General features: G+C 47.6%; 1 protein-coding gene across 2 annotated transcripts in view; it reads left to right on the forward strand.

Moving 5' to 3' along the window:
* The window catches only part of SELENOI (selenoprotein I), a 76,092-nt gene extending 57,162 nt beyond the window's left edge, over positions 1-18,930 (forward strand). Inside the window, exons 7-10 of one of the 2 annotated variants that reach the window (XM_068279967.1) lie at positions 1,447-1,495; positions 3,744-3,924; positions 6,921-7,103; positions 14,696-14,761. In XM_068279967.1, coding sequence (XP_068136068.1) covers positions 1,447-1,495; positions 3,744-3,924; positions 6,921-7,103; positions 14,696-14,761 — 479 coding nt within the window. Of the gene's footprint in view, positions 1-1,446; positions 1,496-3,743; positions 3,925-6,920; positions 7,104-14,695 lie in introns of both variants that reach the window. The other variant, XM_068279966.1, reaches the window with a different exon arrangement.
* Positions 18,931-25,431: the final 6,501 nt, after the last annotated feature.

Genomic DNA, 25,431 nt, shown 5'->3' on the forward strand with positions numbered 1-25,431 from the left:
ACCCACATACATGCCATTTTTTTATTTACAGTAATAGACACTGGTGTTCTTCTGACGAAGCCCATTAGGGCAAAACACGTACCACTTTGTACTGTCCTGTTGGTCTAGTGCACTGTTCCCATCCAGCGTGTAGAAGGTAGATGCCAGGGGAACTATTAGCATACTATTGTAATGGCCTCTAGTATGTCTACAGATCTGGCCATAGCAGGAGGTGCAACACAAACACTTAGTGCAGCCCTTTTTAGCACTTCTCCAACGCATGTTTTGTTATTTTGCAGCTACTCAGAGATTTTCTATTCACTAATAAAGGTTCGTTTTTAATGGTACAATCTGGTACGTCCCTCAGGGATCATCTTGTACTATCAACTTCTAAAACCACCCCTACCTATGCCTAAGGCTTGGTCCCCACATGCAACGTACCTGCTCTGTAGGCCTGAACGATAAGACAAATTTAAACCGAAATCACGATCACCAAGATCACAATTTCAGAATTGTGAAAACGGCGATTTGGGGAAGTTTGAAGCGCAACATGGGCGGAAGTTTGAAGAAGCGGCCTCAAACTTTCCCCAAGTCCAAGCGCATGCTGCCGGCAGCATTGGCAGTGTTGGATATACCTTCCACACGAGTCCAACACTGCCCGTCCTCTATCGCCGTCTGCTGGCTCTTGTGCATGGCGTACTTCCTGGTTCTTGTATGTCACATGACATACAGGAAGTATGCCGTGCATTAAAGCCTGCAGGATACTTAAGTGGATAGACGGGAATCGATGGACTTGTGCTGGACATACTTTCCATCACTGCCGCAGCTTGGGGGACAGAGTGGGCACAGAGCGGTCACAGAGACACAGAGGGGGCACAGAGAGACAAATGGGTCAAGACCCAGAGGGGGGCATAGAGGGAGAGACTGGGACAGTGGCACAGAAGGGGAACAAAGCTTGATTTGAAGTAAATTGTGAATTGCAATCGCAATTTTGGGGCAGAAATCGCTTGATTACATTTTTCCTAAAATCGTTCAGGCCTACTGCTCTGTATATTTTTTGTGCAGTGATCCTTTGTAAAAAAAAATTCTGCTTCCACTGGCCTTTTAAGATGGAGAGGTTTGCTGCATTGCTGTAAACAGAACGCAAAGACCTGACCTGCTGCATTTTTACCGAATAGCGTAAAACGATTCACTGCGAACACAAACATGACAGAGCGGAGCAGAATTCACACTGTCTAAACCACACTACCCCACCCCTGTTGTTTTTTTTTTTTTTTTTTAACAGACAGGAAGTGTAATGTCACATCTATGCTCCTATCTTAAATACACAGCCGAGGAAGTACAAATAACCCATTTCTATACATACATTATAAAGAAAATGTTTTCTACTGTCAGTAAAATGATTGCTGTGGTTGGACTGATTTGATTTAAACCTACTTACAAGTTGATGTGATTTGTATCTTGCAGGATGTGCCATTACTGTGACTCTGCCGATGAGTCTGATAAACGTTTTCAAGTAAGTTTATTTCTGTAAATGTTACTGGGGTCTCTCTTGATCCATGACTCGCCTGCAAATAGATGGAGGGCGGGTCACATGGGGATGCCGAGCTGCCAGCAGCACACACTGAGGGCGGGTCACATGGGGGATACTGAGCTGCCAGCATCACACACTGAGGGCGGGTCACATGGGGATACTGAGCTGCCAGCATCACTCACTGAGGGCGGGTCACATGGGGATACCGAGCTGCCAGCATCACTCACTGAGGGCGGGTCACATGGGGATATTGAGCTGCCAGCATCACTCACTGAGGGCGGGTCACATGGGGATACTGAGCTGCCAGCATCACTCACTGAGGACGGGTCACATGGGGATACTGCGCTGCCAGCATCATTCACTGAGGGCGGGTCACATGGGGATACTGAGCTGCCAGCATCACACACTGAGGACGGGTCACATGGGGATGCCGAGCTGCCAGCATCACACACTGAGGGTGGGTCACATGGGGATACTGAGCTGCCAGCATCACTCACTGAGGGCGGGTCACATGGGGATACTGAGCTGCCAGCATCACTCACTAAGGGCGGGTCACATGGGGATATTGAGCTGCCAGCATCACACACTGAGGGCGGGTCACATGGGGATACCGAGCTGCCAGCATCACTCACTGAGGACGGGTCACATGGGGATACTGAGCTGCCAGCATCATTCACTGAGGGCGGGTCACATGGGGATACTGAGCTGCCAGCATCACTCACTGAGGGCGGGTCACATGGGGATACTGAGCTGCCAGCATCACACACTGAGGACGGGTCACATGGGGATGCCGAGCTGCCAGCATCACACACTGAGGGTGGGTCACATGGGGATACTGAGCTGCCAGCATCACTCACTGAGGGCGGGTCACATGGGGATACTGAGCTGCCAGCATCACTCACTAAGGGCGGGTCACATGGGGATATTGAGCTGCCAGCATCACACACTGAGGGCGGGTCACATGGGGATACCGAGCTGCCAGCATCACTCACTGAGGGCGGGTCACATGGGGATATTGAGCTGCCAGCATCACACACTGAGGGCGGGTCACATGGGGATACTGAGCTTCCAGCATCACTCACTGAGGGCGGGTCACATGGGGATACTGAGCTGCCGGCATCACACACTGAGGGCGGGTCACATGGGGGATACTGAGCTGCCAGCATCACTCACTGAGGGCGGGTCACATGGGGATACTGAGCTGCCAGCATCACTCACTGAGGGCGGGTCACATGGGGATATTGAGCTGCCAGCATCACACACTGAGGGCGGGTCACATGGGGATACTGAGCTGCCAGCATCACTCACTGAGGGCGGGTCACATGGGGATACTGAGCTGCCAGCATCACTCACTGAGGGCGGGTCACATGGGGATACTGAGCTGCCAGCATCACACACTGAGGGCGGGTCACATGGGGATACCGAGCTGCCAGCATCACACACTGAGGGCGGGTCACATGGGGATACTGAGCTGCCAGCATCACACACTGAGGGCGGGTCACATGGGGATACTGAGCTGCCAGCATCACACACTGAGGGCGGGTCACATGGGGATACTGAGCTGCCGGCATCACACACTGAGGGCGGGTCACATGGGGGATACTGAGCTGCCAGCATCACTCACTGAGGGCGGGTCACATGGGGATACTGAGCTCTCAATACTTTCAATAAATCTCTATGGTCTGATATAGCCCAGATGGCAGATCCTCGCCACTAAGTAATAGCTGATTTCCATTAATGAATACTTTTAGGGTTTGCTGAATCACTTTTTTATCTGGATTTCTCCCTCCATTAAATGTATTTCCCAACAAAAAATGTGCTCCCCCTGTCCTGTGTCTTCTCTCCAATGCCACAGGACGCCTGTACCCCCGTGACTTGACGACTTGCATGTTATATGACCACATAAATGCTATCAGGTCACTGGGTACAGGCGACCTGTGGTGGTGGAGAGAAGACACAGGACATACAGTATGAGGAGCGCGCTAGTGGACAGGCGAGCGTATGCTCCGCTGCCAACACTCTGCACAGCCCGGGGGGGGAGCACATTTTGTGTTAGGAAATACAATTTGTGGGAGGGGAAGAATCCGGCTAATATCATAAGCGATGCATAGACTATTTTCTGAAAGCAGGGAGCCTGTATAAGTAAACAATCGTCAGTCTAGTAACGTCACATGGCCATTGTTGCTTCAAAGTTTATGAAATGATGAATTTCATGTGTCTTTGTCTGCAGAGCATACAGGAACAGCAGTCTGAAGCACGACAGCATGTATGAGTCCATGCTCCCCCTCATCTCTCCGGTGCTGCTCTTCATACTCTCCACACTGTGGGTCTTCACCTCTCCCAGTTATATCCTGGAAGCCCATCCACGTCTCTTCTACTACATGGTGGGGACCACCTTCGCCAACATCACCGTAAGTCATTATCCAGCGCTGGGGGGGGGGGGGGGGGGTGTTAGATATTGTCTGTGCTGTGCCCATTTCTTCAAAAGACATGAGTAAAGCTAAGTACCCGTAAGCAATTTCCACCAAACAAAATGCACTGGGTTGTCTATGAACACATTCTGTTTATTCTTCAATCAATAATGTCTTCAGAGTTGCGGACTGTACGTATGGACATAAATACAGGATTCCAAATCGCATAAGACTGCCTGACACGTGTTTCACGGGCCAAAAGCCGCTTCCTCAGAGGCACACTGTAAACAAACATCAGTTGTGGACCATAGGCAATATGTAACCGCAATCTGTGCTCGGAAAAGAGTAAACGTTCAGTGCCGATTCCATGCGCGGTGTGCGCGTCCATGGATTGAAAGGAACGGACGTGCCTGCCACCACAAAGCAGTGTATTGGAACAAGGAATTTGTGAGTTCTCCAGGAATGAGTGACTCTGGACTGGGTGTGATCAGGCTCACAAACTGAGCATGTCCAGTACAAATTATCATCCTCATCATTATTATTTAGTATTTATATAGTGCTGGCATCTTCCACAGGACTTCAGAGAACAGGAAAGCAGTCTGAGCTTCCAGTTAGGCGCTGTTTAACCACCCTGGCGTCCTATTAAGATCACCAGGGCGGCTGCGGGAGTTTTTTTTTTTTATAATAAAAATAAATCCATTACATGCAGCCAACTGAAAGTTGGCTGCATGAAAGCCCACTAGAGGGCGCTCCTGACGCATACTTCTGATCGCCTCAGGCGATCAGAAGTAACAAGAAGGGCCGCGATGAGCGGCCCTCCTTGTTTTGCTTTCCTCGTCGCCATGGCGACGAGCGGAGTGACGTCATGGACGTCAGCTGCCTCAGATCCAGCCCTTAGCGCTGGCTGGAACTGATTGGTCTGGCTGCGCAGGGCTTGGGCGGCTGGGGGGACCCTCTTTCGCCGATCAGGTAGCACACGCGGCTGGCAAAGTGCCGGCTGCGTGTGCTCCTTTTTATTTGAAGAAAATCGGCCCAGCAGGGCCTGAGCGGCAGCCTCCGGCGGTAATGGACAAGCTGAGCTTGTCCATACCGCTAAGGAGGTTAAAATTTGTAGCCTGCTGCGGATTAGAAATGAAAGATAACATTTAATGGCATCTGTGCAGGGCAGATATATTTATATGCCATTTTTTACAATGAAAGTGGTATTTCCCTTTAACTGTATGCTTGGTGGGAATCCACTGTGACAGAGCACCATTTGGTGAGATAGCGGGTCAGAATGGGATAGGGAGTCAGGATAGGGGATGACATGTTTGTGTATGGGCTACCTTAAAGGACACCTGATGCATCTCTTATAAGTAGGGCTGCTCAAATCCAGATCCGGGAGATACCCGTATAGTTGCTATCCGGATATCTCCCAGGAATGCTGTGCGGGGTGGGCTGGGGGGAGTCAATCTTACCTGTCTGACGTCTTCTTCGTCCGTCCCTCGGCGCCTCCCACGATGCGCTCCACATGCGTCACGTGATAACAAACACTTCATGGGAGGCGACGCGTACGGACCAAAGAAGACATCAGACAGGTAAGATTGACCACCCCGCACAGGTTTACTGGGACATATCCGGATAGAACTATCCGGATGTCTCCCGGATCCGTATTTGAGCAGCCCTGCTTATAAGGTGTATTTATACTTGGGGCCTCCTCCAGCCCCTTGAAGTGCGTGGGCTCCCCCACCCCCCTCTCCGGCCGCTCTGTTGTGTTGTGATTGTATGATTTAAATGATCATAAGTAAACTCCTGAGTCCTCTCACTCAGTGTAAAAAAAAAAAAAAATTGGAACAGGGCCAGTTCTAGACTTTTTGCCGCCTTAGGCAAACTTGTGAGAAACTGTCCAAACCCCCCATCCCCCCCCCCCCAGGCGTGGGTGTGGGCGGCCACCGAGCTGAAAGGGGTATTTGGCACAGCGGCGGGGAGGGGGGGCTCTTTCGTGTTCCAGCGTGCGTTCCACTGTCGTTACTTCCTGCAATGCCACCCACTTACAGTACAGTGGACGGCATTGCAGGAAGTGACAACAGTGGAACGCACGCTGGAACGCGGAAGAGGTGAGTCATCCCCGCCCACTGCCTCTTACTAATAGCGGCAGCTGCTGCTGAACTTAAGCTAGAGGGGGAGCGCAGATCGGGGGACCCAGGTTAGGGAGGGGGGGGGGGTCCGACCCCCCTCCCCACCGCTGTGCCCAATACCCCCTTCCTGCCCGCTAACCCTCCAGCTCGGCGGGTCCCCCGGACTTTGCCGCATGAGGAACCCACCTCACCCCACCTCATGGGCGAACCGGCCCTGCATGAGAACTTTTAAAGGAAACCTTAACTAATGCTGGGTACACACGTTGCGATTTCCCCGCTCGATCAGCAGGATCGATCGATACAGCCGTCAATTTAGCATGTTTTAAGTATGCAAAAGCGGCGGCTGTATTGATCGAAACGCGATAGAACAGGTCGGAAATAATCGATCCTTCTGATCGAGCAGGGAAATCGCAACGTGTGTACCCAGAATAAGAGGGATATGGATGTTTCCTTTTAAACAATACCAGTTGCCTGGCAATCCTGCTGATCTCTTTAGCTGCAGTAGTGGTTGAATCACAGACCTGAAACAAGCATGCAGCTAATCCAGTCTGACTTCAGTCAGAGTACCTGATCTGCATGCTTGTTCAGGGGCTATGGCTGAAAGTATTAGAGGCAGAGGATCAGCAGGAGAGTCAGGCAACTGGTGTTATTTCAAAAGGAAAAATGCTTATCCTTCTTAGTTTATAGTCCCTTTAACTTTACCCATGTTCCACTAGCGTCAGCCTTGTCTCCCCCGGTAATCTCTCTCTCACTCTCTCACTCTCTCACTCTCTCACTCTCTCTCTCTCTCTTTCTTTCTTCTCTCTCTCTCTCTCTCTCTCTCTCTCTCTCTCTCTCTCTCTCTCTCTCTCTCTCTCTCTCTCTCTCTCTCTCTCTCAGTGTAAGCTGATCGTGTGTCAGATGAGTAACACCAGATGCCAGCCTCTGGATTGGCTGCTCGTCCCGCTAGCGCTGGTGGTGCTGGCTGTGGTCTCAGGATATGCCCATGATATGGAGTCCCTCCTGCTGATCCTGCTGACGACATTTGTGACGGCAGCGCACATCCACTACGGAGTGTCAGTGGTGAGTAATGTGACTTGCTGTATATCGCCTGCATAACTTTCCTGTGTGAAGAACCTACATAAGGCCTGGAACCCAGTAGCGGTGCTTTTTCTAAGCCTTTTTCGAAGCATTTGTGATTTGAAAAGCTCTTGATAATGTAATGCAATGGGTGTGGTCCCACTTGAGGGATGTGATTTTATAAACATCCCCATAGCATTGTATTAGCAAGAGCTTTTCATATCACTAATGCTTAGAAGAGGCTGCTAGTGGGTCCAGAGTTGGGACATGGTCCTCCGTCACCCATGGCTGAGACACCAAAGTGCACCCCTCCATCCCTCCCACCCCAGACGTCACACACTGATTGCTATTAAACTAAAGGTGCGTACACACGCACTACATCCTGCAACGACGGGTCCGTCAGACCCTCCTGCTGGGCGGACGTTCAGCCGGACGTGTACGCGCTGTCGGCGGACTGAAAAGGCGGTTTCTGAACGATCCGCTCACAGCGCGTACACATGCACTACTGTCGGCTGAACGTCCGCCCAGCAGGAGGGTCTGACGGATCAGTCGTTGCCGGATCTAGCAGTGTTCTCCCCAGGCTCTTTTAGCTGGATGCTCCACCCGGCTAGTTTTGGTGACCACCCAGCTGTCGCTGGCTCACCTCCTCCTCTGTTGTAAGCAGAGTTGTGCAGAGAAGCTCCAGCCATGCATTCTCTCATCGTGCCCCACCCGGCTACTTTTTCATGCCACCCAGCTACTTTTTCATGCCACCCGGCTGGAAAAAAATTCTGGGGAGGCAGTGTTCTCCCCAGAATTTTTTCCCAGCCGGGTGGCATAAAAAATTAGCCGGGTGGGGTGCGAGGGGGAATTCAGGACTAGCGCTTCCATAAGGGCAAACTGAACCATTGCCCCCAATTGCAGTGCAGCTCTCCCCTCAGGTGGTTCCTGGACATCGTTGCAGGAAGCAGATGGGAATGTAAGCTCTGGGTCCCTGGTTCGAATCCCAGCCAGGGCACTATCTGCAAAAGAGTTTGTATGTTCTCTCCGTGTCTGCGTGGGTTTCCTCCGGGCTCTCCGGTTTCCTCCCACATTACAAAAACATACGGATAAGTTAATTGGCTCCCCCTAAAATTGGCCCTAGACTACAGTACTTACACTACATAATATAGACATATGGCAATGGTAGGGATTAGATTGTGAGCTCCTTTGAGGGACAGTTAGTGAAAAGATATATATAATACACTGTACAGCGCTGCGTAATATGTCGGCGCTATATAAATACTAAAATAATAATAATAATAATCTGTAGGATGTACCAAATGGTGATGGAGAGGCATGTGAAATCATAGCCTTTTAGGTTGTGCTGTTCCCTGCAAAAGCCGTTGCAGTTTAGCTTTAAGGGGATCAGCAGCATCTGGCAGCTGTGATCACCGTAACTAAAGGTGCCCATTAACAGTACAATTTTTCCCTCAGATTCGATCTTTCAACACAATTTTTATGTTCAGATCCATAGAAAAATGTGCCTTATGTGGCGTAAATCGATGTGAAACAATTCTTTGGTCATTTTGCAAAAGGGGTGGGGGGGGAAATATTGATCCAAAAGTTTGATTTTATGATTGAATTGTAATGTAAAACCTTCTTAAATTGATCTGTTAATGGGAACTATCGATAACTGCCATCAGATTAGTTTTGATCATTCAAATGGCATAGAAAGATCGAATCTGAAAGATAACTTGTACTGTTAATGGGCACCTTAAAACAAATGTGCAGAGCCTTCTGTCTCTGTAGCAGGACTGACATAAGATAAGGAATCAGCCATGCTGTCACACAGTGATATATACTCTGCAGTAGCATAGTGTGCCCTTTCCACTCCATTCCTGTAATTTATTGTTCCTGACTGACAAAAAGTAAACATAAAAGAATCCCAGGAATGCAAAGGAGGGAGCACACTATACAGACTATAAGTATATACTGTATACTACCATGTACTGCTGGGCTGCAACTAATGGTTATCTCCCCCAGCAGTCTGCAAACGTTTCAATACACTCTCTGCCGCTGGATGAGGAGAGCTGTGTGTGTCCCGCCCCTGTTCATTAATATTTACTGCTCTGCCCGTCTCCTCTGCACGCAGGGCTCAGGACCGAGAGCTGCCAGTGTCCCGCCCCTGTTCATTATTATTTACTGCTCTGCTCGCCTCCTCTACACGCAGGGCTCAGGACCGTCCCTGTTCATTATTATGCACTGCTCTGCCCGCCTCCTCTGCACACAGGGCTCAGGACCGAGAGCTGCGAGTGTCCCGCCCCTGTTCATTATTATTCACTGCTCTGCCCGCCTCCTCTGCACATGCTGGCTGCTAATAGAATGTGACAGCGAGCAGCAGCCGGGCGGGAGCCCGGGCGGAGCCGGGCGGAGCGCCCACTTAAATGGGCTTAGGGAGAACACTGGGAGGTGCCCCAGGGCCCACACCCCTCCCCCCAAACACCTTAATCTCTAGTTATCTGGCTTGCACTTATTGCCATATATCATCTGCTTCAAACACTAAAGGGGAATGATAGCTGAGTGAGTTGTGCGCCCCCTCCTACACTGCGCCCTGAGGCTGGAGCCTCTTTTGCCTCAGCCCGGCCCTGAGTGGGTCCCAGTCCTAACAGTACTCATGGCACATCATCCTAGTTAGTGCTCATCCTTCCCACATAGACATGTCTCTGCTGCCTCTGTTTATGTAATTACTGCTGCTCTGCTGCTGCCCACGCACGCTGGTTTCCAATCATCTCTTCATTGGCAAAGAGCCACAGTGATGTTCAAAGGTATTAGCATGGAACCTTCATAACTATAGCTTAAGCTTGCTGTGCCCATGGCTTCTTGTGATTCTTGCACAGTGGTGTTTGTGTGCTGTCTTGTCCAGACATAATGAATCGCTTCAGGATAGCAAACGGATGTGCTACTCATTCTGTTAAAGTATGAATGATCAGGTTAAGGAAATTGCTTAATGAAGCCTATGATCCTCAGGGGTCCACAACCCCCACCCACCCGGTTCTCTGTATCCTTGATCTCTTTCCAGAAGTTTCTCCGAGGAATGCCACGAGATTTAGAACTGCGCATGCGTGAGTTTGTAAGTGCACATGCACAGTGAAATAAATCGCTCGTGGAAGACGCACTTACTTCTGCTGTGCACATGCGGTTCGTAATTTCCACCTGCAATGTTAAGTATTCCACCAAAGGATCCCGTTGAATACGTAGAGAGGTGAGGAACAGGAGGGATCCCAAGGACAACAAACAGGAAATTCAGGAGGTGGTAGTCTAGCCCACCATGGGCTTCATTAACCACTTCACCTCAAAGGGTTTTTCCCCTTTAAAAAACAGAGCAATTTTCACCTGTCTGCGTTCCTTCCATTCATTCGCCAATAACTTTATTACTAATCACAACAAAACCATCTAAATCTTGTGTTTTTCGCCACCGATTAGGATTTCTTTAGGGCAGAAGTGCCCACACTTTTTCGGCTCGCGATCTACTTTCAAAATTATCAAACCTGAGAGATCTACCAACATATCTCCCCCCCCCAATCGCAGCATAATTGGGCAGCTGCAGAATTCCTTCTCCCTACCCCCAATCCTGATTTCTAAAGCAAGTCACAAGCATCAAGTGTAGATAGGATTGAAACTGTACTTGTATGTCCAATAATACAAATCAAATCAAGTACAGACAAAGGTTCAATGCACATGCTGGCTGGTATGCTGCATTTGGATTCCTTTGAACTGTTTACAATATGTTATCAGAGATCCTTATCAGATAGGATCCATTAGTATCTCATCACACATCAAAGCAGTCCTACAAACACATTTGTGCAAACATCTCAGCATGCTGCTGGCTGGCAAACTAATTACAATGTGATCAGCCAGCAGCTGCAGACCTATGTCAACCAAGGTGAGACTTCAGTGTGTGGATTCTTTCACCCTTCTCTGCCGGCAGCTCTCGGCTTCTTCAAAGGACCTGCCTAGTCTCCCTTCATCCCCTTCTGGAGCCCCGTGCACACGCCGTCTCCAGCATTCAATCTTCCCCGCTGGTCTCCAGCATTCAATCTTCCCCGCTGGTCTCCAGCATTTAATCTTCCCCGCTGGTCTCCAGCATTCAATCTTCCCCGCTGGTCTCCAGCATTCAATCTTCCCCGCTGGTCTCCAGCATTCAATCTTCCTCTCGCTGTGCATCCTGGAGGGGAGGGGCCTCAGGCTCTCACTGGCTGTTCCTCTCCCTTCTCCTCCTCTGGCTGTCACATGCTGCTCTGCATAGCGTAGCAGAGCAGCACAATTAGATAGTAGCCAGCGCTGCACTCGCAGCGTCCGGCGCACTATTTTAAATACCCGGCCGCGATCTACCCAGCAGTCCTTCGCGATCTACCGGTAGATCGCGATCGACGCATTGGGCACCCCTGCTTTAGGGGGTACTTTTTGCTAAGAGTTATTTTTTTTCCAAAAGTGTTTTAACAATAAAAAAAAGGAAAAAAAATCATTATTTCTCAGTGTTCAGCCATTATAGTTTTAAAATAATACATGCTAATGTAATTAAAACCCACACATTGTATTTGCGCATTTGTCCCGGTTATTGTATAGTTTACAATTTTTCCCTAGTACAATGTATGGCGCCAATGTTTTATTTGGAAATAAAGTTTTGCATCCATCCCTTAGTTCAAGCCCATAATTTATAAAGTAATGGTAATATACCCTATTTACATACATATTAAAAAAAAAATCAGTCCCTAAGGTAACTATGTATTTTTATTTTTATTTGCACATTTTTTTTTATTTAAATAAAAATTTGGTAACTTTAGAGGAGTGAGGGAGGTCTGGGGTTAATTTAAAATGTAAAAATAAGGTAACCAGGGATCCTTTATTGGGAAAAAAAAAAATGTAGATTTTACAATTTGGCCACAAGATGTCCTCGGTGACTTCAGTATGCGTACTATTAGTGCGCAAACCGGAAGGACTGCGTGGACGGATATTTATGAATGAAGGCGCCATCCAATAGACGGCAGTGTTCATACACAGTGGGATTTAGATCAATGAATGGGAACTGTGTTTCCTTTCATTGATCTAGCGGCTACCGATCAGCGGTAACAAGTGTGTGTGTGTGGGGGGGGGGGTGGGGAGGGGGTGGGGGGGCAAGTGGGAATGCGGGGAGGGATGTAGTAGCTACGCCCTGGCAAGACGTTATGGCAATTTGCAGGGATGTAGTTAATTGTCCCAGGGGGAGGGGAAGTGGTTAACCTCCCTCCTCCCCTTCCTTCCACCCTTTCTTCTTCCTTCCTGCCTTCCACCCTCTCTTTCCTTCCACCCCCCCCTTCCTTCCGCCCTCCCTTGCCTGACTTCCACCCTCCCCTCCCCTGACTTCCACCCTCCCCTCCCCTGACTGACTTTCACCCTCTCCTTCCTTCCTGATTTAGAGGCACTTTAATTCCCTGAAAGTCAGGCATACACATCCAGGGCACACCTATAGCCTAGTAACTTTACATAGCAGTGTAATCCAACTTGCAGACAGCTTTTTCAGCTTCTTTTAGGCCTTTATCACAGCAAGATATGGATTGCTATGGATACATAGTAGGACTTACAAGGCTAGAGGTGTTAGAGTACCCATTTAGGTTATGGAGGACCAGAATCATTAAGAATGTTGTGCATGGCATCATAAAATCCTTCGGCTGAAGAAAAAACAAAATATGTAAAGTACAGTTTTGCATGCCTGAAATAGGATTTTTCTTAAAGGGATACTGTAGGGGGGTCGGGGGAAAATGAGCTGAACTTACCCGGGGCTTCTAATGGTCCCCCGCAGACATCCTGTGTTGGCGCAGCCACTCACCGATGCTCCGGCCCCGCCTCCAGTTCACTTCTGGAATTTCTGACTTTAAAGTCAGAAAACCACTGCGCCTGCGTTGCCGTGTCCTCGATCCCGCTGATGTCATCAAGAGCGCACAGCGCAGGCCCAGTATGGTCTGTGTCTGCGCAGTACACTCCTGGTGACATCAGCGGGAGCGAGGACATGGCAACGCAGGCGCAGTGGTTTTCTGACTTTAAAGTCAGAAATTCCAGAAGTGAACCAGAGGCGGGGCCGGAGCAATGGGGAGTGACTGCGCCAACACAGGATATCTGCGGGGGACCATTATAGAAGCCCCGGGTATGTTCAGCTCATTTTCCCCCGACCCCCCCCCCCTACAGTATCCCTTTAAAGGGAAGGTTCAAGCAAAATAAAAAAATGAGTTTCACTTACCTGGGGCTTCTACCAGCCCCATGCAGCCATCCTGTGCCCTCGCAGTCACTCACTGCTGCTCCAGTCCCCCGCTGGCAGCATGCCGACCTCGGAGGTCGGCGGGGCGCATTGCGTACATTTTTACGCATTCCCGCTAATGCAGGAACAAATACACAAACATTTTTACGCGTTACTGGCTCAATGCGTACATTTTTACGCATTGAACCAGTAATGCGTAAAAACGTATGTGTTAATGTTCCTGCATTAGCGGGAATGCGTAAAAATGTACGTAATGCGTCCCGCCGACCTCCGAGGTCGGCATGCTGCCAGCGGGGGACTGGAGAAGCAGTGAGTGACTACGAGGGCACAGGATGGCTGCATGGGGCTGGTAGAAGCCCCAGGTAAGTGAAACTCATTTTTTTATTTTGCTTGGACATTCCCTTTAAAGAGAACCTGAGGCGGTTTGTAAAGACTGGGTGTCAGATGGGACAGAGAGGCATGTTCTCTGCCTCATGACATGCTTCTGTGTTCCCTCACCACCACGCTATGGCCCCCGAAATTGGCAACATTATTTGTCGCCATCTCGGACGTAAGCATGGGGGAGAGGGATTCTCTACTACTCAAAAATGCCCACTAGGGGTGTTCTAGGAGGCTTTACAGAGGTGCCATTGGACAGCTCTCTCCCTGGCCACGTCCCCCTGCCGCTCCTTTGTCTCCCTGCATGCCGTGAATGAGAGAGACAATCTCTCCTTCCAGGGTCGTGACTCAGAGCTCACGAAAGTGAAAGTGGGCCAGTGCGGCCCACAGGAGCAGTGGTTTTGTCGGCTACTTGATCTGCCCAGCCCCCCGGATCAGGTAGCCTAGTTTATTTTTTTAAATTCTATGAGCCCACCTCTTGCTCTCTTTAAGGTGGCCATACAGTTATCGATTTTTACAATTAATATCCGCAGATTCAGTCTGCTTGAAATTGATGCCAGAAATGATGCCTAATCAATTTTTGGTCAAAATAAATGTGAAGATATTGCTAAATTGAGCGGGTTGGCTGTGCATAATGTGGGGTAGGATTTGATCTGAGGGATCAATCTTGTGCTTGAACTTGTCGGCTAGCTATTATTGTATGGCCACCTTTATTCTGTTTTTGTGTACATAGTGCCTATTTGCCACCCTAAGACAAACTTTCCAATACCTTAATTTCTACCTGTGTAGTCAGATATGAAGCCAGTTTGTGAGTAAACCCCCCCCTCCTCCTATAATAACCACTGGAATGTCGTACTTGTGTTTTGATGGGCCATTACTGGCTGTATTGCCCTTCGGCTCTGACCTCTGTTTCCATTGCTCTTCAGATAACTGCCACACATTCTTCTGCCTCTTTGTTTTGCAGGTCGGCCAGTTAAGCAAACACTTCAACATTTTGACTTTCTCTTTGAAAAAACCCAGCACGGACTGACTAGAGGAGGAAGAGAAAATCGGCTTGCAGTCTGCAGAAGTTTTGTAAGAAATGAACTTCTGAAAACTTCGTCCATCACCACCCAGAACAGCAACGGCCCGCTGGGTCGTTAGAAACCAACAGTCCGCTCTACTTGTTCTAACGGGCCGCTGGAGAACACAACAGGACTACTTTACTTGTAAATACTAGACCAACTGAATGTTCCTGGACCAGCCTTGCCCACCTTCTATCCCAACCTTTCCCCTTTTCTCCGGACTATTTATTGTTTTACCTGCTCTCGTGAACAAGAGGTATGAGGAGAGCCACACTGTGACTGATCTCCGGATCTTGTGATGTGGTGAGGAGCCAGATGAGTGTGTGCTTGAGATGCCAGGTGTGATGTCCTACTGAGGGAATCTACTGCCCAACGCCACAGTGTGGAGGGTCTGAAAGTGATTCCCAACATGGCACAGTGAAAAGGACTTGTTCTTCAGGGGGCAACTCCAGAGAGCAGTGTTAGATGAGGTGGCCTCTTCTTGCCTTGTAAGGCCACAGGCTGCTTATGAATTGTGAGGAGCATTTGTATGAACCGATGGCCTCTGGTGTGTGTGTGCGTAATAGGTACTTTTTAAAGGGTCTTTCTGTCAAGTCCCGTTATTCCAGACATGGGTGGATTCTGGTGGCCTCTTCATCCCTCAGTGATTCCAGCCGCAGATTATGTCTACGTGTCGGTCCACAGATCTCCAGAGGTGCCATGGACATCACAGTGGGCCACCACTCTTCCTGCACGTGTAATATTTCTTACCTCACAGGGATTGCAGCAAGAAGAGTGAAACTGCCTTATTCGGCTTCTGTGAGCTCTGTTAGCGGTTAATGATTTTGCCTGATGTAACCTGTAACGGAATGACTGGTTTGGGGTGGATCTGGCTTATTAAATCAGACCTTGCTTGACCGAAAATCACATCCTAATCATGAAATCAGCTCCTCAGCAGTGTAAAGCCTCATACACACTATAGACCAAACCTGGATTGAGGCCACAGTTCTTTGTCATGAAGTCTGAGAAGCTAGAATAAATGTACAGGTGACCTATGAGGTCTGGTAAAGATTTAAAGCGTATTCTTTTCCTGCTTCCCCCGAAATTGCGAAAGCAGCTCTTGCCTCACGCTGCCATCTACGATGTTCTCCTCGCTGCATAGCAACGGGTCGTGTCACTCAAATGTAGTCTGTTGCTACTCACCCTACTTCCGCACACACGCCCACCAACTCTTCATAGGGCAATATAAGCAAGCTCTCCATTAGGCAGCTTGCTTATACTCCTCCTACCTTTCCATTGGTCAGCTCTGTTCTGTATTCTCCCATTATCCTCTCCGTAGAGTAGCTCTTTCCTACTTGTCCTTTCCGCTCCATAGAACAGCACATTACTACTTGTTCTCCCTCAATCGCCTCCATAGGACAGCTATAGGCAGCTCACTACTCTATAGGCACTGTTACCTGTCCCTTCTCCATAGGCCAGACAGCCAAGCAGTGGGTTCGTACTGGGAGCCATCACCCGTACGGTCACTTTGGGTGGCTAAAGTATGAGATCTCTCCTGAGCTTTTGGTCCTCCACTGTTCTCCACCTTTGGTAAACATCAAGGCCGTACTATATTTGTCCTCACAGCATAGCATACGCCCCCTGGTGGCAGGAGACCAGAAGTTTAGCCTCAGATTGAGGGAATATTCATATGCCGCTATGGCTATCCTCTGTTTCACACATACAACTGAATAAGAGTGAAGTTTGAAAAAGCCTAATTTTCCTGCTTTGGCCTATATTTACACCGTCTTGCAAGGTCTGAGTTAATAAGAGCCAACATCCTAACTTTATTCTCCTGATTCTATTTTCCCTTCTCCTGTTTTTCTTTTTTTCAGATATCTGTGTAACCTATAAATAATTCCTTCTCTGAAGATCAGGGATGACACCTCCCTGCTCCGCCCCTTCCCCGGACACTCGACACCCCCCCCCCTCCCCCTTTTTGATCTTGTCCCTTTTTGTCTGGTGCTAATTTTTTCTACTGTAGGTTGGTTTGCCCAGGTTTGGTGGTGGGAATGTTTAGCATGCCGATTTTCTTTGTATCCTCCCTAGTTTTTGTATTATTTTATTTAAAGCCTCCTTCCCCGTGCTTAAATGAAGGGTGTATCTAAACCCACTGTTTTCTTTTGGACAGGGTACACTTGGAGGAACCAAGTGCGGTTAAGTGGTATTGAATATACTTTAATAGTGTTGTTCGGTGTGGGGTCTGCAAGGATGCGTTCTTACAGAAATGCATCGGCAGCTGGATTCTGATATCAACCATGAGAAATAGTTGCCAATACATTTTTTTTTATTATAATAATGTGTACATTAGCGCTTTGTTTTCATTTTGTGAGGTTTTTTTTTTTTTATGTATTGTTCAGTAATACTACTTGAGTTTGGGAGAGGACACACTAGTGCTTTTTTGCCCTGAATGTAACCGTACTATATATGCTCCTGTTTAACGTGACTCTTAAAGGGAACCAGAGGTGAGAGGTATATGGAGGCTGCCATGTTTATTCCCTCTTAAAGTGAACCTTCCGGACTAAAAATCTACTCAGCAGAACTGAAAAGGCTTGGTGTTTAACAGTTTCACAGCATCAGAACTTTGTTTTTCTTACCAAAGCATCATTTTTAGCTGCATTTTTAGCTAACCTCCACCCATCGAAGAAAAAAAGCCCGGGCTTTTTTTCCTTGATGCTGTGCAGAGCATGATGGGATTTCCTATGTTGTTCACGTTGTTTAGCAACTGGGAGAGGTGCTCAGGACACAGGACAGTTGGAACTGTGTCTCATGCTCCCTGTCACCTCCTTTCAACCAAAAAGATGGCTGCCATCATGAAATCAAACATTTGCCTGTTCTTTTAACCCTCCTGGCGGTTTATCAAAATCCGCCAGGGGGCAGCAAAGTGTTTTGTTTTTTTTAATATTTTTTTTTTTCCATGTAGCGAGACAAGGTCTCGCTACATGATAGCCGCTGCTCAGTGGCATCCCCCCAGCTCAAAGAACGGGATCTCCTGGAGGGCTTCCTCTGTCGCCATGGCGATGGGCGGGATGACGTCGCCGACGTCATCGACGTCGTGACGTCAAAGGGGACTCCGATCCACCCCACAGCGCTGCCTGGCACTGATTGGCCAGGCAGCGCACGGGGTATGGGAGGTGGGGGGGTGGCTGCGGCAGATCGGCGGGTAGCGGCGGCGATCGGGTTGCACACGCAGCTAGCAAAGTGCTAGCTGCGTGTAGCAAAAAAAAATTGTGCAAATCGGCCCAGCGGGGCCTGAGCGGTGCCTTCCGGCGGCATAGCCCGAGCACCGCTCGGGCTTACCGCCAGGAAGGTTAAAACTGTGTGGGTAAGAGATTATATTACCTATCTATTTTAATTAACATAACTAATGTAACTTAATGACAGTATGTTTGTTTAGGCTGGAGTTCATCTTTTGACATCTATACCAGTTGCCTGGCAGTTGTCCTGATCCTGCGTCTCCAATACTTGTAGCCATAGACCCTGAACAAGCATGCAGCAGGTAGGTACTCTGACTCAGCTGACTAAGGTTTTTGGATTAGCCATATGCTTGTTCCAGGGTTTCAACTCGCACTACTTATGCCAGATCAACAGGGCTGCCAGGCAACTGGCATTGTGTAAAAGGAAATGTATATGGCAGCCTCCATATACCTCTCACCTCTGGTATCCCTTTAACTCCTAGGACAACTGAAGTGAGAAGGATATGGAGGCTTACATATTTATTTTCTTTTAACCAGTTGCCGGATTAGGTACAGTATATCTATGCCCCTGTAAACTTCATCTTCGCCTCGGGCGTAGATATACTGGTCGCTGAATAGGAACATGTGTTTCCATTCACAAATCAAAGTGCCTGTAATCAATGATCACCTGCATCAGTGAGATGCCGGGGGTCATTGGCAAAGTGAAAGTAAAAACATAAGCCCGTTACTTCCTGTGTACTATTCACAGTACACAGGAATAAAGTAGGGTGACATCTAGTGGCCAAATAGACAGACACACACACACACACACACACACACACACACACACACACACTCTCACTCTCACTCTCACTCTCACTCTCACTCTCACTCTCTCTCTCTCTCTCTCTCTCTCTCTCTCTCTCTCTCTCTCTCTCTCTCTCTCTCTCTCTCTCTCTCTCTCTCTCTCTCTCTCTCTCTCTCTCTCTCTCTCTCTCTCTCTCTCTCTCTCTCTCTCTCTCTCTCTCTCTCTCTCTCTCTCTCTCTCTCTCTCTCTCTCTTATAAAAAATTAAATAATTCCCCATTAATTAACCCCTTACTTTCCCCACTCTTCTATAGTTCCTAAAATAAAACAATTGTTGTAAAATTGTTGTAAAAAAAATACATAGTTACCTTAGAGAGTCAACTTTCTAATATGTATGTCTTGAGGTTGTATTACTGTTATTTTTGCAAATAAGGGTTTGTAATTAGTGACATTTAAATGAACACTAAACTGAAAAAAATATTTTATTTCAAAATAAGTTTGCCCCCTACATTGTATTAGGGACATAATTTAAATGTTGTAATAACCGGGACAAATGAGCAAATAAATATGTGGGTTTTATCCACAGTAGCACATTTTATTTTAAAACTATATCGCTGAAAACTGAGAATTTTTTTTTCTTCTTATTCCTGTTAAAATAAATTTAAAATAAATCTTAGCACAATGTACCACCCAAAGAAAGCCTAATTGGTGACAAAAAAAATGTATCATTTCACTGTGATAAGACGTGATAAAGTTATTGGTGAATGAATTGGAGGAGCGCTGACAGGTGAAAAATGCTCTGGTAAATAAGAGGAACACAACCGGTAGTGGTCAAATGGCTAAACAATGCACATTGCCTGGCTGTCCTGCTGATCCTCTGCCTCTAATACTTTTTTACATGGACCCTGAACAAGCATATACTTTATAGTTATATCTGACAAGATTACCTTTATGCTTGTTTTAGGTATGATTCAAACACTACTGATTCATGAAAGATCTGCAGGACAGCCAGGCAACTGGTGTTGTTTAAAAGAAAGTAAATATGGCAGCCTCAAGATCCCTCTCACTTCAGTTGTCCTTAAATTTCCGTGAAGATCGGTTGGTCCATTATTACACCAAACTACAGCAGAGTTCCTGTTGTCGGCACCAGCGGGGATTGCCTGCTGCTGGATACATGTGCTTGCTGCCGCTTGCTTGAGCAGCAGGTCTAAGGCTACGCTCCCACCGTAGTGTGAAATGTTTGCGTCCCAAAAAATCGGACGCAATTTTTCTGACTGGTGAAAATTTGCATATGTACGCATATTTATGTGAATTTTCATCAAATTTAACATAATCTGCCTAGTAACAGCTTAGTCCTGAGTGCTGACAACTTCCTGTAACTATGCTCTTAATGCGAAGCTATCCAATGCCATTGCAAAGTGTTAATACGCAAATTGCATCTGATACGTGTAAAATATCCGAAAAAAAAGCAGGACCTCAGATTTGCTTACGAAAATGATTCGCATTAGATGGAAACTGGCCCCATTCACTAGCATTTGTTGCTAAACTAATGCAAATTTTGTATGCAAATCTACTACAAATCGCACAAGTGGAAGCCTAGCCTAAAAATGCACAAACTGAGCCTCCAGCGACTTCTGCCAGCCTGTCTGCATCGCCCAGCCGGCTCCTAGTGGTAGTGATGGTCAAGTAGATGCAAATATCTGTGAGTTGATGCAAATGTATGCAAATTTTTGTGCAAATGTATGCAGCGTGAAAATCAAATCCTGAGGTAAAATTTGATTGGTTGATTTTCAAGCTGCATAAAAATTTGCATCAACTCGAAGTTATTTGCTTCATCACTACCTAGTGGCTTTCCGGCTCCCTCCAGTTCACGGAAGCCGGCGTGTCAGCTGACTCTCCTCTGGTCACGTGACACGCAGACTTGTGTGCACGGGTGCTGGAAGCCGCTAGGTGCCAACTAGGCAATGCAGGAAAGCAGCTAGTTGTTGCTGAAGGCTCGGTAAGTATTAAAAAAGCCTCAAAAGCAAAGTCCCCTTTATCCCTCAGGCATGCCGGTTAGATGAGACTTCCAGTTGCCGGGTAGTGGGGATTTTGCTGTACTTAGTCCTTTCTTGCCTTGTTGGCTTCTCAGCCTCGTCCCTGCCTTAGAGCAGCGCACATGCAGCAGCAGCAGTGTGTTTTCTGTCTGTGTCACTGAAGTCACGGGTCACACAATCAGCAGCGATAGCGGGCTGAAGAGCGCCAGCGTGTCCTCCCCGTAGCGAATCACATTGCAGCCGGCACAACCGGTACACGTCGGCGTTGGCTTTCTATGACTGGAAGAATATTGAGAATCCTCTCCCTGCTGCGGTCCGGCCTGCGGCTCTGTCTGACCTGTGAATAACCCCGCCAGCTGCAGGCCGGGACCATGTTTAGTATTTAATTATTGTTGTTGTTGTAAATCAGAATGTTAATGTGAAATTTCTACTGTACGCCGCTTGACGTTTCTTTTTTTCTGCCTTTTATTTTTTTAATTTGACATGACAGAACAAGAAGCCAGTAGCATCATGCGAATGTGTAAATATTTCTTCTAGCTTATGTCGGATGTTATCGGACATATCGTATCTTCAGGTGTGGCTGTCTGTTAGTGCAGTGTACGCATTCATTTTATCTGACCGAAATGTAAGGAGCGTTGTTCAATCGTGCCTTCACCTTTGTAGCATCCGCTTCCTCTAACCTAGGTTTTACTTCCTGTATGATGTCACATGGGATGTTGGTTTATCTATTAATGTGCCCCTCCCCCTATGTTATACATTCTTGTGCCATATAGGGCTCATATGCTGAGGCACTTGTGTGCACCAATTAAAATGGTCTGTCAAGCCTGCCTATCCTGATTGTGGCTACTAGTCGTGCATATTGCAGCTTACAGCAAACTCAGGAGAGAAGCAGTATATATTACCTTCCCATACCAAACACCCCTGCCATTCATCCAATAATGGCACCAGTAACAATGTGGGTTGTTGGTTTGTTACTTGGAACCAATGTATGTTGACCCCGCTACTTGAGGGAGCAGCGTTGCTCTTGCATACGGGTACCACGGCTTCCAGTAACAATGGTAGAGGTCAGTCAAATCACTGCTTGCTTATTGACTGACTTGCTATTTTCCTATCCTTTCACCATCTGTCAGAACTAATATATACTGTATATATTTTTTTCTACTAGGGTGGAGATTTAAAGAGAAACTCCAGTGAAAATAAAGTAACGAAAAAAAGTGCTTAATTTTTACAATAATTGTGTAAATGATTTAATCAGTGTTTGCCCATTGTAAAAGCTTTCCTCTCCCTGATTTACATTGACACTTTTACTGCTGGCAGGTGATGTCAGTGGATTGCTTTTTTGGCAGTTGTAAACAGCTGTTCCCACAATGCAACAAGGCTCCCACAGTGTGATGTCAGCACCATGGTCCTGACATCACACTGTGGGAGTGGTTTCACCACAATATCAGCCACACAGCGCCCCCTGATGATCTGTTTGTGAAAAGGAATAGATTTCTCATGGGAAAGGAGGTATCAGCTACTGATTGGGAGGAAGTTCAGTTCTTGGTTACGGTTTCTCTTTAAGCTCTCCCTAAACCTACAATTAAAAGACCTATTCTCAAAGTAATCCTGTTTAATGTAAATTTGAAAAAGGAACTGTAATTAAGGATGGAACTTCATTCCAATCAGCAGTAGATACCCCTTTTCCTACAATAAATCTTTACCTTTTCTCGAATAGATCGGGGGGCATTCCGTATAGCTAATATTGTGGTGAAACCCCTCCCACAGTGTGATGTCATGACCATGGTCCTGACAGTTTTCGGTCTGTGAGCCTCGTTGCATTGTTGGAAATATTCTCTTTTTTTTTCCCAGCTGCCAAGCAAGTAATATCACCCTCTGTGCATAGAACTCTGAGTAATGAACATTCAACCTGGCAGAACTAAAGCGGTCACCACCAGTGATAAATTTCAGAATGTAAATCAGGGAGAGGAAAGATTTTACAATGGGCAAACAATAACTAAATAATCTACAAATCGATATAGTAAAAAATGATCAATTTTATTTATTGTTGTTTTTCACTACAGTTCCTCTTTAAATATTTTCTTTTGGATCTAAACATTAAGAGAATTGATCTTTTGCGTGGGTGTGCTTTCTTGCAGCTGTGCACCGATCCCTTTAGACTTGGGACTGGTAATGTCTCGAGCAGTTTCCTGTGAGGTGTTGTGCTCCTCCCACTGCTCAACCTCTGCTTCCTGCGGGCTACATGTCTGCATCCTCCTAACGCTGGGATGCTGCACTCTGTCACATGCTCCCTACAGGAGATGGCAGAGATTGAGACCGGCGGTGGAGGTACCTTGCTGTCCCGCACTAAGCAGTTTACAGCTTCTGTGCCCTCTGACCAGGTTATCTTTTAGGATGTAGATCATGTGACATTGTGGGCAAGTGATGCCTCCTTATTTATTTTCCTGTGTGTTACAAAGGTGAACTCGCGCTTCATATTGTATGAAATGACCTCTGTAAAGTATACGGGTAGAAAAATCCATGTATCCATCCATCCCGTGTGCTGCGCTGGGTTATGTATGTTGTGCCATATCCATGTATCTGTGCTAGTGAATCTGTGTTCTCGTGAGTAGAAGAATGCCATTTAAACCTTTTACTATTTAAGTATTCCTTGTCTCAAGCATGTTTTTTTTCTTTTTGTTTGTTTTTTACATAAGTTTTAACTACCTAACGACCGTGTCAGGCTAATGGGCGTGACCGCGGCGGCAGTCCCAGGTTCGCCAATTGGCGTCAAGTCCTGGGGCCGGCTACTGCAGAAGATCGTGCACAGGCTGTGCGTGCGTCTCCTGCTTGAGGGGTGGAGCTCCGCCCTGCCTTTAGATCGCCGCTCTGGAGACAGTTAAAAGGTGGCGGTTTCGCCATCCAACAAAGTACAGTGCTGCGATCCACTGGAGCACTGTACTGGGGACAGCCGTGTGACATGGCTGTCCACCTGGGGCACAAGAGTGATCGCTCTCATAGGCAGAAGCCTATGACAGCCGATCGCCAGGATTGGCCGGCTGGGGCGAGGTAAAAAAATAAAGAAATATTTATTTTAAAAAAAAAATAAACTGGGGGGTGATCAGACCCCACCAACAGAGAGCTCTGTTGGTGGGGAGAAAAAGGGGGGGATCACTAGTGTGCTGTGTTGTGCGGCCCTGCAGCTTGACCTTAAAGCTGCAGTGGTCCATTTTAGGAATAATGGCCTGGTCTTTAGGGGGGTTTAGCACTGTGGTCCTCAAGAGGTGGAGGAAGGGCTTTTAAAGCGTACCAGAGCTGACAAAAATAAAGTTTTATACATACCTGGGGCTTCCTCCAGCCCCATCCGCTCAGATCGCTCCCGTCACTTCCACAGTCGGAGCCAGTCTACGTAAGAGAAGTGTGCCCTCTACGTATCTCTGCAGCGGCTGCTGGGGAGATATACAAACAGCGCACTTCTCCTACGCTAGACTGGCTCTGACTGACGGCAGTGCAGGGACCTAGTTCCTAAAGCTGCAGCGGAAGACGCCAGTGTGGGAGTGATCCGAGCGGATGGGGCCAGAGGAAGCCCCAGGTATGTATAAAACTTATTTTTTTTTTCAGCTCTGAGACCCTTTAAATGCTTCTTACAGAGGAGCTTGAAGTGAGAGGAATACAGAGCCTGCCATTTTGATCCCCTTGTAAACAATGCTAGTTGCCTGGCTGTTATGCTGAGCTTTAGGTCTTGGTTACGTTTGAGTCACACACCTGCCACAAGCATGCCGCCAGTGTGATCTGCTGCCCATTCTGGGCCGGTTACTTATAATGTAGTATACGGCTGTGTTCACACACAAAAGGTGTCCTGTCATAGAAAACGGATACAGGACAGTCAGTACTGGACAAGATTTATGTGTGAACCAAACCAGAGAGGTGGAGCATCAGTACAGAATTCACACAACTGGCATAGTTTATAAGGGAGTAAAGATGGCAGCCTCTGCATTCCTTTCACTTCAGGTTCCCTTCAAAGCATACCGTAAGCAATTCATAAAATAAAAACGAGTTACCTCAGTAGTAGGAAGTCTCTGGATTGTCTAGAACACAGGTGTGGAACTCCAGGCCTGGAGGGCCAGATCCATGCCAGTGCTTAGGATGGGCTGAGAGAGAGGAATGTGTTCTACCTGACGGACCACACCTTTCCTGATTCAGATCCATCAATAAACGTGAGCTGTGCAAAAAATGTGTGAGGACTTCGGCCCTCGAAGGACCGGTTTGACATCCCTGGTCTAGAAGCTTCTGCTTAAGTAAGGTCTGGGCCTCTTGCACAGCTTGCCTGTGTCCCACTGAGCATGCATGAACAGTACTTGGGCATGCGCAGTACAGAGAGACTGGGGCGTGGCCATGAAGAGCAGCTCCAGGAGCATCGGGGTAGCCTGAGCCTCTGGACCATGCAGAAGTATCTTACTATTGGGGTAGGTATCTATCTGTTTCTCACAGCTTTAGCACACGATGAGGCAGAATGTAGCATAAACAGTACACTGGTTTTGGTATATCAGCTTCATGGTTTTGTCAGAGGAACGTCAGACATTAAAGCACACCTGAAGTGCGAGGGATATGGAGGTGGCCA

The sequence above is a fragment of the Hyperolius riggenbachi genome, chromosome 4 (genome assembly GCF_040937935.1).
Source record: "Hyperolius riggenbachi isolate aHypRig1 chromosome 4, aHypRig1.pri, whole genome shotgun sequence".
NCBI lineage: Eukaryota > Metazoa > Chordata > Amphibia > Anura > Hyperoliidae > Hyperolius > Hyperolius riggenbachi.